Genomic DNA, 14078 nt, shown 5'->3' on the forward strand with positions numbered 1-14078 from the left:
AAGTACAGAGGGGAGAGGGAAGCAAAAGAGGGTGGAGAGAGAGAATGAGAAACGGAAAAGAAGGGAGCTCTTCGACACACAGGAAGAGGCTAACGCACACGCACACGCACGCAGAGTGGGAGGCGCGGTTGAGGCTCCGCTGCTTGCTGAGTACCTCTAGTGTTGGCGAAGGACAACAACCGTTGTGTCCTTTACTGCCTCCTTCACGTGCAGGCAATTCCCGCAGCGCACGCGCGCAGCTGTTGCGCTCCCATCCTCGTCTCTCGACTCCTTCATCGAACTGGGTCTCGGAGGACCTTGAAGGCGAAAGCATAGATCAACTCATGGGGGATGGGTGAGAAAGAGAGGAAGGACGAGAGGGAAGGAGACTGTCCGTACGCTACGCTGCATCTTACTGTTACGATATCGAGTTGCATCAGTCTTGTACCTCACACCTTTTCAAGCGCCTTTTCACTTACCAATCCGCAGGCGCTTGTAAGCCTCTTCCTGCTGTCTTTCCAACTCGCGCTGCCTATCACCGAATATGTCGTAGTTCGGAGGCGGCTTGGGCGTTTGGAAGCTTTCGTATTGATTGTCGCACGCGACGCATACACCGGGCTGCCGCATCGCTGGTGTGCACTGTTCGCCATGTTCGAATCCCCAGAGGTACATGCAAATATTCCGCGAAGTCCACCGTCTTCGGCTCGCCTCGGTAAAGCGATCATAACGCGGGCCCACCATGGAGCACCCCGTCACCCACGGCATCACCCTCTCCTGCAGAAACGGCAGTGCGCGATCCCACAACGCAGGGCACAGTCTCAGTACCCACGGCACCGTGTCGACGTGCATCGCGCTCCACGTGTGCACCACATTCGCAGCATACAGCTGGCACACTGCAACTCTCTTGTCCGCCTTTCTGGCATGGTAGAGGACGCCGCTGTGAAAAGAAATAAGGGTGGTTTGGTCATACATGTAGTCTGGGTAGCGGCGGTAGAGATCGAGGACCTTGTCCGTGCACAAGTACGCGCGCTTCAGCTCCTTCACCTCGATTAGCATGCGCATGTTGTTATCACGGCAAAACAAAATGGCCTCCTCCAGCGTAGGAATGCGAATGCGCCCCGTGGGGTCAGCCGTGAAGCTGCAGTTACGCAGCTCTAGCAGCGTCAGTTCATCGATGCGGCACGTCGGCGGGATGTCGCGGAGGTTGCCGTTGGCGAAGGCGTCGTGGAAGATGACGACCTCGTTGTCTTTGGTAAGTCGAGCATCGCACTCGACACCGCCACACCCGCCTGCGGCGGCGTACCGAAACGCCTCCAGCGTATTCTCCGGTATCCCCTCCACACCACGGCAGCCACGGTGCCCAAACACCACGCTACTCCACAGGAGCCTTGACGGGCCTACAGGCAGCTGAATGTGTCGCAAGTACGACCACCCCAACGCAGCCCCGACGCTGCCGAGCAAAAGTGTGAGCTTCATCGACCAGCGCGACAGAGGAGGGACAGGGAGTGTGAGAGCAAAGAAATGTATGCGCGATAGATTACTTGCCTGCTGAGGAGCAAGCACTCGCGCCCACTCGAGTGTGCCCGTCGAAGGCAGGCAAGAGACCACAGTCACTGTGGCCCTGCGACGCTCCTACTTTACGCCACCCGTTGTTCACCGGCGACGGGCAGGAGGTAAGGAAAGGGGAGATGAGGAGCCGGCGGTATCCGGGCAGCCAATGAGAGACACAGAGAAGCCGAGGAGAAAATGGAAACAGAAGCTGACGGGGGGACGACCCGCACAGAAAGAGTGAAAGGGGGCCCTGGGAGCGTATGCGAGGGTGGGAGAGAAGAGGCTGGAGCTTCTGTGACGTCGAGCTCTGTTATCACTGGGCGCGGACGAGTTGGAGAAAGCGAGGTACAGTGGAAGGCATTCCCACAGCGCCAGGCACATGCATTCGCGCACATCACACTGTCGGCCTCTGTGTCGCGTGGAGGGAAAGTAAAACGAAGAGCCGCCCACGTGCCTCGATGCATCCCTCCACGCCCCAGATAAGTTCCTGCTGCCCCTCTGTCTCCGCTCTCTTCTGCTGTCCAAAGGCTGACGAGCCATCTGAAGAAGGAAAAGCGGCCTCACCAGCACATGCAGGCGCGCATTACTCTGCTGAAAGTGTTTGCTGTATCCGTTTCTTCGTCTGTCCCACTGGGGCGTCTCGTCCCCCTCTCTTCGCCGATGCTGGCTCAAAGAATAGGGGGAGGGGGAAGCGGTGCGATACGTCATGACATCTGTACGCGGCCTGCGGATAGCAAGGTGGGAGAAGGGGGCTTGTGCGCTCGAGGCGTCGCATCAGCGCAACAGAGACTCCGCGGGGGGGAGAAAGGCGCAACGCACGCGCCACTTCCTGCGAGCAAAGACTGAAGGAGAAGAGGCGGAAGGTGAAGCACACACGCACACATACGGAGAGACAGAGAGAGAGCGAGATGCCAACCAAAGACAGCACACAGCTGAGCAGCAGAGGGAGCGTCACAAAAAAGGCCACACACTAACGGCGCTCCCTTCCCCATGCACCTTTCCTCTTCATGGCCAAAGAGTGGTGCATGCGCGTATTGAACCTGCGTAAGGGCGGCGGGCGGGAGAGACGGAGCGCAGAGGGACGAGGTGGGAAAGCGGGAAGACAGGAGAATGCAGGAAGGCAATGGGAAAGCGCGAAACGTGCTGAACCAACGACAGTTCAAACAAACAACAAAAAGAGAGGGAACGTTGACCAGTGCACGCGCACCCCAACGAGTGCAGCAACGCCGCTGAAGGGCCAAAGACGGACGGCGGCGCGCTGCCCCCTTAAAGCCGTCTGCTCAGAGGGCAAAGCGCTCCATGGGAAGGATGTCCTGATGTTTCAGCTCGCGGTTCAGAAGGTCCTCCAGCTGCAGCATGAAAGGCCTGTCAGCCCCGCCAAACCAGTGGACGAGGTCCACACCGTAGTATAGGGTGTGGTTAGCGCGCACCCACTGTATGCACTGTGCCTTGTCATCCGCGAAGAAGCCCGCTTTTACCAGCCGCAGAACATAGTCGGGCACCACAACTGAAGACTTGCCGAACACAAAGGCGACCTGTTGCTGAAAGGACTGCACATCTACCTGCAGCTGCATCACGAAGAGGTCGTTCATGCGCTTCTTAGATAGCTTGCTGTACTCCCGCACCATCACTGCCTGCCCGGCAAAGATAAGCCGCTGCAGAAAGACCGATTCGAGAGCCGGGGTCGGCAACAGCACGCGCTGCTCGTTGAGGACCTTCATACTGTTCACAAGCTGCGCCACATACGGACTCACCATCACCTCGTCTTTTCCACTCTTCAGCTTCGCAATGTTTTTGCAGACACTATCCATGGGGCAGATAGCCTGACATAGTCGGTGGATGCACACATGCAGCACCTCGTGCGCCGCTCTGTACAGCGTGCGGCACCGTTGCATGTAGGACTCCACTGTGGCCGCAGGAAGGAGTGGACTCATCGTCTGGATGGTGGCCTCGTACAGAAAGATGAGGGTGAGCACCGACTGGCACGCCACCGAGCGGTTGCCGAGGGCGAACTGCTTTGCAGGGCTCGTGAACTCGTTGCTTAGACGACCCCACACGACAGGTGGGAATCGAGAGGTCGCAGCGTTGGCGGTACTGGCACCGCTGCCGAGATGCCGGCCTTGCTCCTTTGGTGCATACTGCCCGTTGGTCGCGCCCACCGCTCGCTCTCCTGTCGCGCGCACCTCGGCTAACACTCGCTGCGCGGTCACGGAGAAGTCGCCCTGATGCTCGATCGGCACATTGCGCGACACCGACACAAAGTTGTCCACGACCGTGTAGAAGTAGAGGCACAGCAGCTCCTCGCACCAGCGAAGGATATCAGCTGCCAAGGGAGGTAGCCGCACTGCAATACGGGCCTGGTACTCGAGGAAAACATTGGCAACCGAAATGGCGCTAGAGGTGAGGACGGAGGGCGGCATCTCCACCGACGCCGCAAGCGTTGCGGAGCCCTCGCTGCTGACAGGCGCGCCCAGTGTGGCGGCCTCTACCTCGCTCCCCAAGCTGCTCATCGGGGAGGCAGGCTCTCCAGAACCACCAATGGCGGCCGCTGCGGAGCCCATCTTCGCTGTCGCCCAGTAAGCACCGAAGGTCTGCGTCTGCACAAGGCTCGAGGTGTCGGCGAGCTCGAGCACCTTCTGGGTGAGAAACGGATTCTCCATGAATGGCATCGCCCCCGCAGTGAGGGAGCTGTCGTCGGCGCCCTGGTGCAGGTAGTGCTTCACCTCTCTGATGAAGGACCTGAAGTTATCGGGTGACAGTGGCTTCACCATGTTCAACGATGGAGGAGAGACAGTGCTCACGGCCCAGTCGTCCTCTGCCATGAAGGCTAGCACCTCGTAGGCCTTCGGTGCCTGAAAGTGCAACTGCATGTGGCGCAGCAGCACTGCCTTCGTTTGCGCCCGGGCCGCAGCCTGCTCCTCCTTCTCAAGTCCGAGGACGCCAATGCCCTCTGTCAACATACTCATGACCAGGAACAGGTGCAGCACATGGTCTGGGTCGATGGAGGAGAGGCGCGCGCTTGAGAGCACCACAGTCAGCTTCTCGACCAAGTCACGGCCGACCTTTCGACCTATTTCCTGCACACGCTGCAGCGCCAGACTGTGCAAGCCGGCGTACGGAGAGCCGGTGTGGCGCTCCTCCTCGTGGAGTCGCACTACGGTAGTGTAGATGTACAGGAAGTCCATCAGCTTGGCAGCCATCTGTTGCACGCCGAGCATGAAGTGCTGAGGGTCAATGCCCTCTGCAATGTCCCCGAGTGGGGCGTCATCGCGCTTCACAAACGATACGTCTGCCAGCGACTTGTAAAGAATCTGAATGGCTGCGCGCCCAAATAGAGCTGCCACCAACGCACACGTCTCAGTGGCGCAACCGAGGTCCTGCGAGGCCTCCAGCGCGTTGCGGTACCTCGGTACAAGGAACTTATTTGTCAGACAGTCGGTGAGCACCACCTCAATGCAGTCTGTGAGCTTCTTCGGGTGGTCGCGGTACATACGCCACTCCGCGAGCACCGGCTTCATGCAGTAGATCTTTGCCAGCGAGCTCTCCATTTTAATAGGGCCCTCGCGCTGAAGGAAACCAGCCGCCTCATGTACCTTGCCGCTCGAGATGAGGTTCATAAGCTGAGTCCGCTTCCCACACATCACCTTCATTGCCTCAAGCAGCTGAATGGTCGCCTCCACGTTCTCCTTCGTGCGCTGCTGCGCCAGCAACGCCACCTGCGCAGCCACGGCAGCCTTTGACCTTCGAATCGCCGCCCGCGCCTTCTTGCAGTCGCTCGAGGTCATCAGTAAGCTGTTGTTGATGTCGCAAATCTTTTCCGTGCCGCTCACAAAGGAGTGGTGATGCGACAGTACCCGCCGCTTGAGCGTTGTGCTGACAATGCCACATTTCTGGCGTAGCTCCCGCATTTTTCCTTCCGCCGCCTCGCGCATCAGTCGGCCCTCCGCCTCGTCGTCGGTGTACGCAAAGCCGTCCATGTGCTCAAGCTCGAATTTGACGGGGTTGTAAGCCTTGTCAAAGAACTTCTTGTCTACCCTCTCCTGCACCTGTGCGTCAGTGAGTGGCTCCTCGTCGGAGCTGTCCACGTCGCTGGCATCGTCTGTTGCCGTCCGCTCTCCCTCAGCGTTGCGCACCTCAGCTCCATATTTCATTTGGAAAAACCGCCGAATATCACTGTGCGACATGACGCCGCCGGATTCCGAGATTGCCTTGAGCCGGTCCACTGGGATGTGCTTCAGCACCGACTTGGTTTTTTTGTAGCCGACCTTCATGCCCTTCATCGCCTCCTTCCACGCCGCAGCGAGACTCTCAGTAACGTCCTCCATTCCCCTTCCCCGATGGCGCTGCAGATGTGTACGCGATGCCCTCGCTGCTGAGTCGGTGGCCGCTGGCGTTCTTGTGAGCAGGGATGCCCAGGGAAACGCGCAGGCATGCGCGCGGGCGATAAATTTGCGTGCTCCTCCTCCTCCTCTTGCAGCGGCCGCGTGCCGTTCCCCTTTTCCCTTCCCGAGTCCTCTTGACTCTCCTACTTCTGTTTAGTTCGCGGCTGTTGTGTGTGTGTGTGTGTGCGTGCGACCCCCTCCTCCCTCTGTCGAAGACGTGCACCTCACGCTTGCCGAGACCCCCAGCAGCTACCAAAGCAGGAAGGGAGGGGGGGGTAGGAGAAGGGGAATGGCTATACAAAATGCCACGGAGAGGGGACAGAAGGGAACATTTACGGGGAGGGTGAGGGTGTCGGAAAGGGCAATACCAGGGCGAGAGACTGTGTACGTCACCCTCTATTGTATGCCATGCCACATCTGAGGAATTCGAGGCGCCCGCAGCGGTGACGCCGTGACGAAGAAACACATGAAAAGGTCGTGCACGCACCACCACCACGATGTCCTCTCACGGTCACAGGCGCCAGCACAGGGGCGAGAGGCCCACGAGGCGTAATTTTTCAGCAAAAAAGGTAAGACGCCTGCATTGGAAGATTGCGAAGCTGCTTTGTCAACAACGTTCTGTTGTCACTGCCGCTTTCTGACTCTGCCACACAGTCACACACGCACATACACGCGCACATACACAGTCACACTTCTATCAGCAGCATTCCCTTTACTGTACACATAACAGCACACGGACTCTCACAGACTTGCAGCGGCATACCGCGTCAAAGCAATACTACGGGGAAAGCCGCGGCCGCTGCAGCTCGTCTTGCTGGCGGAGGCGGCGGCCAACTTCCAGTTGCTCTTGCTGCTTGTCAAAGCACAGTTGCATCAGGTGCTGAGCGTTGCGCAATTCCTCGAGCTTGTCCATCAAGTCCCGCTCACGCGCTTGCGTCTCAGCGAGGGAGGCCTCGCTAATGTTCTTGAGTGACTCGATGTTTGCACACCGCTCACGCAGAGCTGAGGCCTCCGCTTTGTATGTCTGCAGCTGCCCGAGAATGTCTGCCTCCTGCCGGCGTAGTGTCTGTACCTCTTTCGTGAGCTCTCTCACTCGGTGCTCCAGGCTCTCCACCTCGCGCTGGTACCTCCGCCTTTCCGCGACGGCATTGGCAAGCTCGGCTTGCGCCGCGTCGAGTCGCACGTCACGGGCCCGCTGAGCTGCTTGGTGCTCGCTGACCACACGCTCGTGGCTCAGCCGCGCCGTCTCGAGCTGCCCCCGCAAGAAGCTGATCTGCTTCTGTAGCTCGCCGCACTGCTCTTCCGCAGCTTCTCGGGCTGCCACGGCGACCACTAGTCGCTCCTGCTCCTTCGTCAGTTGATCTGCCTCGTGCTTTGCCTCACGATTTTTGTCGCCCAGCACGCGTTGCAGCGCCGCCACTTCCGCGCGCAGCTCCCGAAGCTCATCCTCGTAGTGCTTCTCTTCCACCATTCGATCGTCCAGCTGACGGTTCAGCTTGTCGCAACGGCGCTGCAAACTCCGCCGCTCCTCCTCAGCAGCGCGCGCATCTTGGCCTCGCTTCGCCTCATCAGCGGCCATCCTCTCACACAGGGAAGCGGTCTGGCGCTTCTCCATCTCTAGCAGCGCCGTCACACGTTCCAGAGACTCTTTCAAATAGTGTATGCGGTGCTCGCGGTCGTCGTCGGAGCGCTGTGATGTTTTTTTAAGGATGAGTACGCAGCGCTCCGCCTCACTCAGCTCCCTTTCAACACGCGAGACCGCTGCGTGGTGTTCTGCAGCGGCCGCTTCCATTCGCCGCCGGTGAGCCTCTTCAACCGCTTGCAACTCCGCCTTGTGCTCTATTTGAAGGCGCGCCAGTTTTTGCTCGGTGTCCTTCACACCTTCGCAAAGCACAGCTGCCGTCTTTTGAGCGGCCGCCCAGCTCTCCTTCGCAGCGCTCACGGCGCGGGACAGGGCACCGCGGTGCGCAGACACGACAAGTTCCATGCACGCCCGTTTCATATCTATCGCTTCATCTGCGTAATCCTCGACTGCCAATGCCCAGGTCACTGCGACGTGGCGCTGTAGCTCACGGTAGCTACTCTCCAAGGACACTGCTTTGCGCTGTGACTCGTGCAGCTGCACCTGCAAAGCGTTTGCGAGCTTCTCAGCAGCCATGGCATCGTTCGTGGCGTCGCGAAATGACTCCTCGTGCTGACGGCATATCTCGTCGTAATGCGTCTTCATCTCGCTGACGCGTGAGCTCAGGCTGTCCTGCGCTTGCCGCAGCGCCTCCTCCGTTTTCGTAAGCTTCTCAACCAGATCGGCTTCCCGCTGGCGATCCTCCTCCACGCGCTTCGCCGACACCCGCACCTGCTCCTCCATGCGATGCATGAGCAGCTCCATCTTTGCCTTTTCCTTCTTGTATTTTTCACGAATCGCGTTGGCAGCGGCCGTCTGCTCCTCGGCGCTCCGAATCGTCACGACCGTCGCTGCCTTGGCTTCCTCAGCCTCCCGCAATGCCTTTTGGGCCTCCTCCTTGCGCTGCTGGTACTTGTGCTCCCGGCTGTCGAGAGTGCCCATAAGCGTGGTCACTTGTGTCTGCGCCTCGAGCAGCTGCTCTTCGGCGCGTGCTTTGTCGTTTTCAAGCGCTGCCACCTCTGCCTCCCGCGCCGCGACAGCCTCCTCTAGGCTGCGGATGCGCTCCTGGGCGCTGTCCATGTGCATGCGGCTAACCTCTTGCTGATGCTGCAGCTTCTCCTGCAGAACAAGGCTCTTGCTCCTCTCCTCGTTCAGATGGGGAAGCACCGTCGCCTGCTCGCTGCGGAGGTGCTGAATCGTCTCATCACGCTCCTGTATCACCTGGCGAAGCTCCTCAGCAGTGCGCTTGGCAAGGGACTCCACGCCCTCCGCATGGCGGGTTAGAAGTGAGCACTCCGCTTCGCGCTGTTCCGCCTTCTCCTCGAGGCGCTGCACCTCCCTCGACGTCTCGTCTATGGCCCGCTGCAGTCGCTGCTGCTCCTGTAAGGCGGCCTGCAGCTCCATCTCAGCTCTCCCCGCCCGCTCCTCTGTCGCCGTCAAGGAGAGCGCGAGCTTGTCGCGGTGAGACCTCTCCTGCATGACCTCCTTGGAGGCGACTAGCTTGGCTTCTGCGCACTCCTGTATCTCCGATCGGAGGGCGGCGATGATGCTGTTTTTCTCGCACAGCTGCGCCTCCGCTGCAGCAAGGATAGCGGCACGTTCCTCAACGGTTTTCCTCATAGCCGCCACGCTCTCCTCCGCTCTTTCTCTGGCCGCCTTCGAGTCTGCTTGAGACCGCTCTGCCTCCTCGACGCGCTGCCGCAGGGCGCCTTCGCTTCTCTCGTGCGCGGCCAAGCGTTGCACGAGCTGGGCAGCCTCTGCTTGCTGCTTCTCGCTCTCCCGCCGCAGGCCCTGGATGGCCGTCTCCTTAGCCTCGATGGTGTTTTGCAAGCGGCTGATTTCGCTCCGCATCTCCTGCCGCACCTCCGAGAAGTGTTGGAGCTCTCTCTCCAAGCCTTTTGAGCCACCAGTTCTCTCGCTCAGCTCCGCGCGCGCAAGCTCCAGCCGCGCATGCAGCTCTTGTACCTCGCTCTCATGACGGCGCCGCATGTCTTCTATGGCAAATGCGTGCTCGTGCTGAACCTTCTGCGCCTCCTTGCCATGAACAAGCTCGGCACGGCGCGCCTCCTCCTCCTTGTCTCGCAGCTGCACTTGCAGACGCTGCACGCCAGCCTGCAGTTCCTCCAACTTCTGTGCCAGACTATGTTCGTCAGCAGCGGTGCGCCGCTGCGCATCCGCCAGCTCCAACTGTGCCCGGCTCAGTTGGTGCCGCAGACGCTCACACTCCTCAGCTCGCGCCGCGGCAGCTGCGGTGACGGTGGCCAGCTTCTCGCGCAGTTCCGCTTGCGAGCGAGTGGCCTCCTCGCGGGCGCGGCATAACGCGTCGGCGCTGTCGCTAATTGCACGCTCTCTTGTTTCCAGCAGCCGACGTGCGCGGTCCGCCTCCTCTTGGCATTGCCGCATCTGCTCCTGCAGCGTGCGGTGCTGCGCCTGTGCCCCCTCACGCTCCTTTTCCGCCACCGCCGTGTAGCGCTCGTGCTGAGAGCGGGCCGCCTGGAGCTCCGCTACGGTGCGCTGCAATGCTTCTTGCGACCGCGCCAAGGAGCGCTCCAGCTCGCTGACGCGCTCGGCAGACGCCGTATGCGCTTGCCGGAACCGCGTCACCTCCTCGCGCAGCTCACGCTCTGCCTGCTGCTTCGCCAAGTCCGTGGTTGAGAGCTCGTGCTTCGCAGTGTCGAGCGCCTTCGTGGCGGTCTGTAGCAAGGAGGACAACTCCTCCACGTCCTGCTGCGCTTTTCGGAGCGCTTGCTGCGTTGCGCGGTGATCCATCTCTCTGCTAGAGAGCGCTTCTCGCAGCTTTTCTATGTCTTGATTACACTGTGCCCGCTCACTAGCCGACTTCGCCTCTAATGCGGCAAGCGCTGATGTGTGCTCGTGAATCGGCATCATTTCCCGGATGCGCGCCTGCAGCTGCTGCGTATGCGACTGCGTCTCCCTCAGCATCCGCGTCGCCACCTCCAGCTCGCTCTCGAGGTTAGCGATAGTAGCGGCCTGCGCCTCTACCCGCGACTGAGTCAATGCGCACACCTCATCGCTTTTTGTTTTTTGGGCATGTGCCTCAGCGATGGAGACCTGAGCGTCCGACAGTTCGCACTCCAGTCGGTGAACCTTTGCTGCGGCTTCAGCTGCGGCTAACGCCTGGCCCTTTGCGTACTCCTCACTCTCTTGCAGGTGCTTCTTGAGGGCTTCCGAGTTGAGCACGAGTTCGCGAACTGCCTCCTCCTCACGCGCAAGCTGTGCTTGTATCTCCTTCACTTTTCTGCTCTTGCTGTGCAGCTGCTCCGAAAGGTGCCGCTGCTTGGCGATGCTTGCCTCCTCTCGTTTCCCGGCAGCCGCCTCTTGATCTTGGAGCTGTCGCAGCAAGCGGTGCAGCTGGTCATCCTTGTCGTTGATGACCCGAAGGTACTCCTCCAGGAGCTGGTCAACGTGTTCGCCCGGTGCTGGGCCACGCTTCTGCTCCCCATCGGACACCATATGCTACAGAAGCACAGCAAGTGAAGCGAATGCGACTCACCACCGTCGGTCACCTCTCCGTCTTTCGTTCGCCCACCCGTCACCTCGGAGAGGAAAAATAGAGAAGACAGAGGCGCTCTACTGAGTAGGCGCGACTGGCAGGAGGCGTGTCGGGGGTGGCCTACCGGCAGATGAAATACGTACAACGCAAGAAGCCAAGCGACGAGTCGAATCAACTTCGCGTATCCACCTCTTTGCAATCCAACATCAAGGGCAGGAGGGGGAGAGAATCGGAGAGCGATACGCTGTTGACGAGTGTCATCCCTACAGGCACTGGGGACGTGTTGATCGACATAGCTGAGCGTCACGGTCGGGCGCCAGGACGCTGCGAGACTTACAGCCAATACCCCCTCAACGCCGCCCCCTCTTTCGAGACTGGCGGGTGAACCCGGTCAACTTGCACCTCGCCCAGCCGCAAAGCAGCCCCGTGGCACAAGGTGACCGAGCGACCTAAAAGGCAAGACTTTGTCAATACTCGAAAAGCAGCCGACGCACCGACGCATCAACCAACGAGGCTGTGCCCCAACCTCCGCCAGGCCACTACGCCCTCGCACATAGGCTCCAGCTCAACCTCGGATATCCACGTGGGGGAGCACCAACATATGCCTAAAAAAGAACCCTGCAGCTGCGCAACATAAACGCGACATACATATACGAGGCATGGAGAACACTCGGCTGGATTTCCCCACCAACACCCACACTCACCCACCCACACATACGGGGGTCGCAAAGGTCAAACCTCGTTGAGCATGTGCACCACTCGGTGTGGTAAGATGGACTTCAGCTGCTCCCGTGACTCCGGCGCCTTGAGAACGAGGATGGCGCGGCAACGTGCTGGCACCACTGTTCTCCCGCTAAGCGCGTTGTTTTCCATCAGCCCCTTTAGCGAGTTCGCCACTCCTTTGATTACGTCAGGGGTGGTCACCCATACCACACAGCGACTGCGGTGGTCCTTGAACGGTGCCACCAAAGCCGCCCTCAGCTGATCCACCGACTCAAAGGGTCCGCGTAGGGTAATGACAGCGGCGCCGCTGCACTTGGTCGCAAAGGCCAGTGCGTCTGCCCCCAATTCTTCCATCCGAAAGTGAACCCCACTCACCCCAGTGCGACGACTGAGGACCACCTTTGCTAAGCGATTGGAGGTGGAAGCCGCCACTGCGCACGAGCACGGATGCCGCTCACGCGGTGAGACATCCACACTGGGTGAGAGCAGCACTGCGAGACCCGCCGCTACAAGAGCCAACGTAACGGCTACAAGGGCGATGCGCCACGACCTGTAGCGCCGACTAAAGTCCGCGGCCTTCTCTGCTAAGCTCTCGAGGCTTGGTCGTATCTGAGCTCTTATACACTGGTTATGCGCATTGCACCTTTCCTCTACCGTATTCTCGCTATCCCGTGATGGCTGCGATGCCTCTGTCCCCTCACGCGCACAGCCTCGATTCGCAGATTTAGAACGACTGCGTGTCTTGGGTGCCATTCTTCTCACTCCCACCCGAAGAACGGGACGGACAAGGTCCGTTTTACCTAAAGCCACGCTCTGCCTAACCCTCTCTGGGTATCTCCTCTGCCGCTCCTCGAGATAATGCGTGGCGGCTGAGGCACAGAAGTGGCCACAAGGAGAAAGAGAGGGGAGCGAGATAGAGCGAGAGCAAGACGCAATGGGAGAGAAAAAGGGAGTAAACTAAAAGAGTTGATTCGGTCCTCATCAGACGTGCACCAGAGGGCACTCTGCTCAGCAGCCTTGGCCTCGAAGGCAGCGGGGGGGGGGCTGCAGGTGCATTAGATGCACGTGGTCGGCGTGACTCCTACTCCTCTCAGATTTTTGAGACACGCGCAAGTGAGTAGTCTGTGCACGTGTGTGTAGAGGGACTCAAACGCCATGCGCCACAACAGAGGAGCACGGCGCAGACGGCGTTAAGGAATGAGGAGCATCCAATTCTCAAGCGTGCAGGTGCTCGTTATCCTCTACTGCCCGTAGAGAGGGTGAGGGGAGAATGTGTGGGCACAAACTGCGAAACGGGATGGAGAGAGCGGAGGCGGAAGGCGCGATGAAGACACCCACCCCAGAGATATGTGTGCTGGCGTGGCAATATGAAGAGGTAAAAAAGAATGGCTAGCTACACACTGCCTTAAGCCTTACACACCGGTTGCTTGCCAACTTTTGAGGTTGCACACCCATCACTTTGGTGGAGGAGCGTGGTTTGAGGTGCCGAGCAAGCGCAGCGCTCTATCGGAGTTGCTACCTTTGGATAGTAGCGGCCTTGAGATCGGCACCAGCTCCTCGTGGCGGTGTCCTAGCTCCTGAATGGCCAGCACCGCGCTCTGTGACGGGACCCACTGTTCGCCGTGCATACGGCGAACAAGCTCCATTGCGTAGGCAGCATCATCCTCAGTGTTACACGCCACCAGGAGATGCGTGTAGGTGTATGGGAGAAACGGCACCTGCTCCCTCTGCTGCTGTCTGCCGGCCTCAATGGCACCCTTGGCATCGCCGCTTTCTTGCCGCGCACGGATCAGGGCCAGGTGGCAAACGCTGTCCAGCAGCATCGTCTTGTGGAAGGTGGCAAAGATCTCCTCCACCGCGTCATAATGCTTCCCCTCGACGCAAGCGGCCAACGCGCAGCCAACGCCCACCACATCAGGGCGCAGACTCTCTCGCTTCATCTGCTTGAGAACTAGAAGTGACTGCGCCCATGCGCCCGGCTGAACGCACTGCCGCAAGATAGAATTGAAGTGACTGACATTCATCGCGACACCTTCCTGACGTGCCGTGTGCCACAACTCCACTGCGCGGAACCAGTTATTCGCACTCGGGTCAAGTAGCTCTTGTTGGAGCGCGTACACGTGGCCGAACTGGTGCATCCAGCCTCCCCCGTAGCGAGGGAGCAGTCCCTGACCAGACGTGCGTGGATGCATGAGCACACCGAAAACAGCTGGGGAAAAGGAGGCAGGGCGTCCAAAGAGACGCTATTTTGTTCTGCCAACGCACCTCGTCACGATCAGTCCGTGCGCTTGCGCGGACGCACAGTTTG

General features: G+C 59.7%; 5 protein-coding genes across 5 annotated transcripts; all 5 read right to left on the reverse strand.

Moving 5' to 3' along the window:
- Positions 1 to 450: 450 nt before the first annotated feature.
- LSCM1_05176 (uncharacterized protein) lies at positions 451 to 1455 on the reverse strand (the record flags this gene model as incomplete). The annotated part of the gene is made up of 1 exon (XM_067322649.1): positions 451 to 1455. One exon carries the CDS (start codon positions 1453 to 1455, stop codon positions 451 to 453), a length of 1005 nt encoding a protein of 334 aa, XP_067178512.1.
- Positions 1456 to 2810: 1355 nt separating this feature from the next.
- Positions 2811 to 5855, reverse strand: LSCM1_05177 (uncharacterized protein; the record flags this gene model as incomplete). The annotated part of the gene is made up of 1 exon (XM_067322650.1): positions 2811 to 5855. One exon carries the CDS (start codon positions 5853 to 5855, stop codon positions 2811 to 2813), a length of 3045 nt encoding a protein of 1014 aa, XP_067178513.1.
- Positions 5856 to 6690: 835 nt separating this feature from the next.
- LSCM1_05178 (uncharacterized protein) lies at positions 6691 to 11007 on the reverse strand (the record flags this gene model as incomplete). Its single annotated transcript, XM_067322651.1, has 1 exon — positions 6691 to 11007. One exon carries the CDS (start codon positions 11005 to 11007, stop codon positions 6691 to 6693), a length of 4317 nt encoding a protein of 1438 aa, XP_067178514.1.
- Positions 11008 to 11779: 772 nt separating this feature from the next.
- Positions 11780 to 12523, reverse strand: LSCM1_05179 (uncharacterized protein; the record flags this gene model as incomplete). The annotated part of the gene is made up of 1 exon (XM_067322652.1): positions 11780 to 12523. The coding sequence occupies one exon, from the start codon at positions 12521 to 12523 to the stop codon at positions 11780 to 11782; it is 744 nt and encodes a 247-aa protein (XP_067178515.1).
- Positions 12524 to 13224: 701 nt separating this feature from the next.
- Positions 13225 to 13962, reverse strand: LSCM1_05180 (uncharacterized protein; the record flags this gene model as incomplete). The annotated part of the gene is made up of 1 exon (XM_067322653.1): positions 13225 to 13962. One exon carries the CDS (start codon positions 13960 to 13962, stop codon positions 13225 to 13227), a length of 738 nt encoding a protein of 245 aa, XP_067178516.1.
- Positions 13963 to 14078: the final 116 nt, after the last annotated feature.

This window comes from Leishmania martiniquensis, chromosome 24 (genome assembly GCF_017916325.1).
Source record: "Leishmania martiniquensis isolate LSCM1 chromosome 24, whole genome shotgun sequence".
Lineage (NCBI taxonomy): Eukaryota > Euglenozoa > Kinetoplastea > Trypanosomatida > Trypanosomatidae > Leishmania > Leishmania martiniquensis.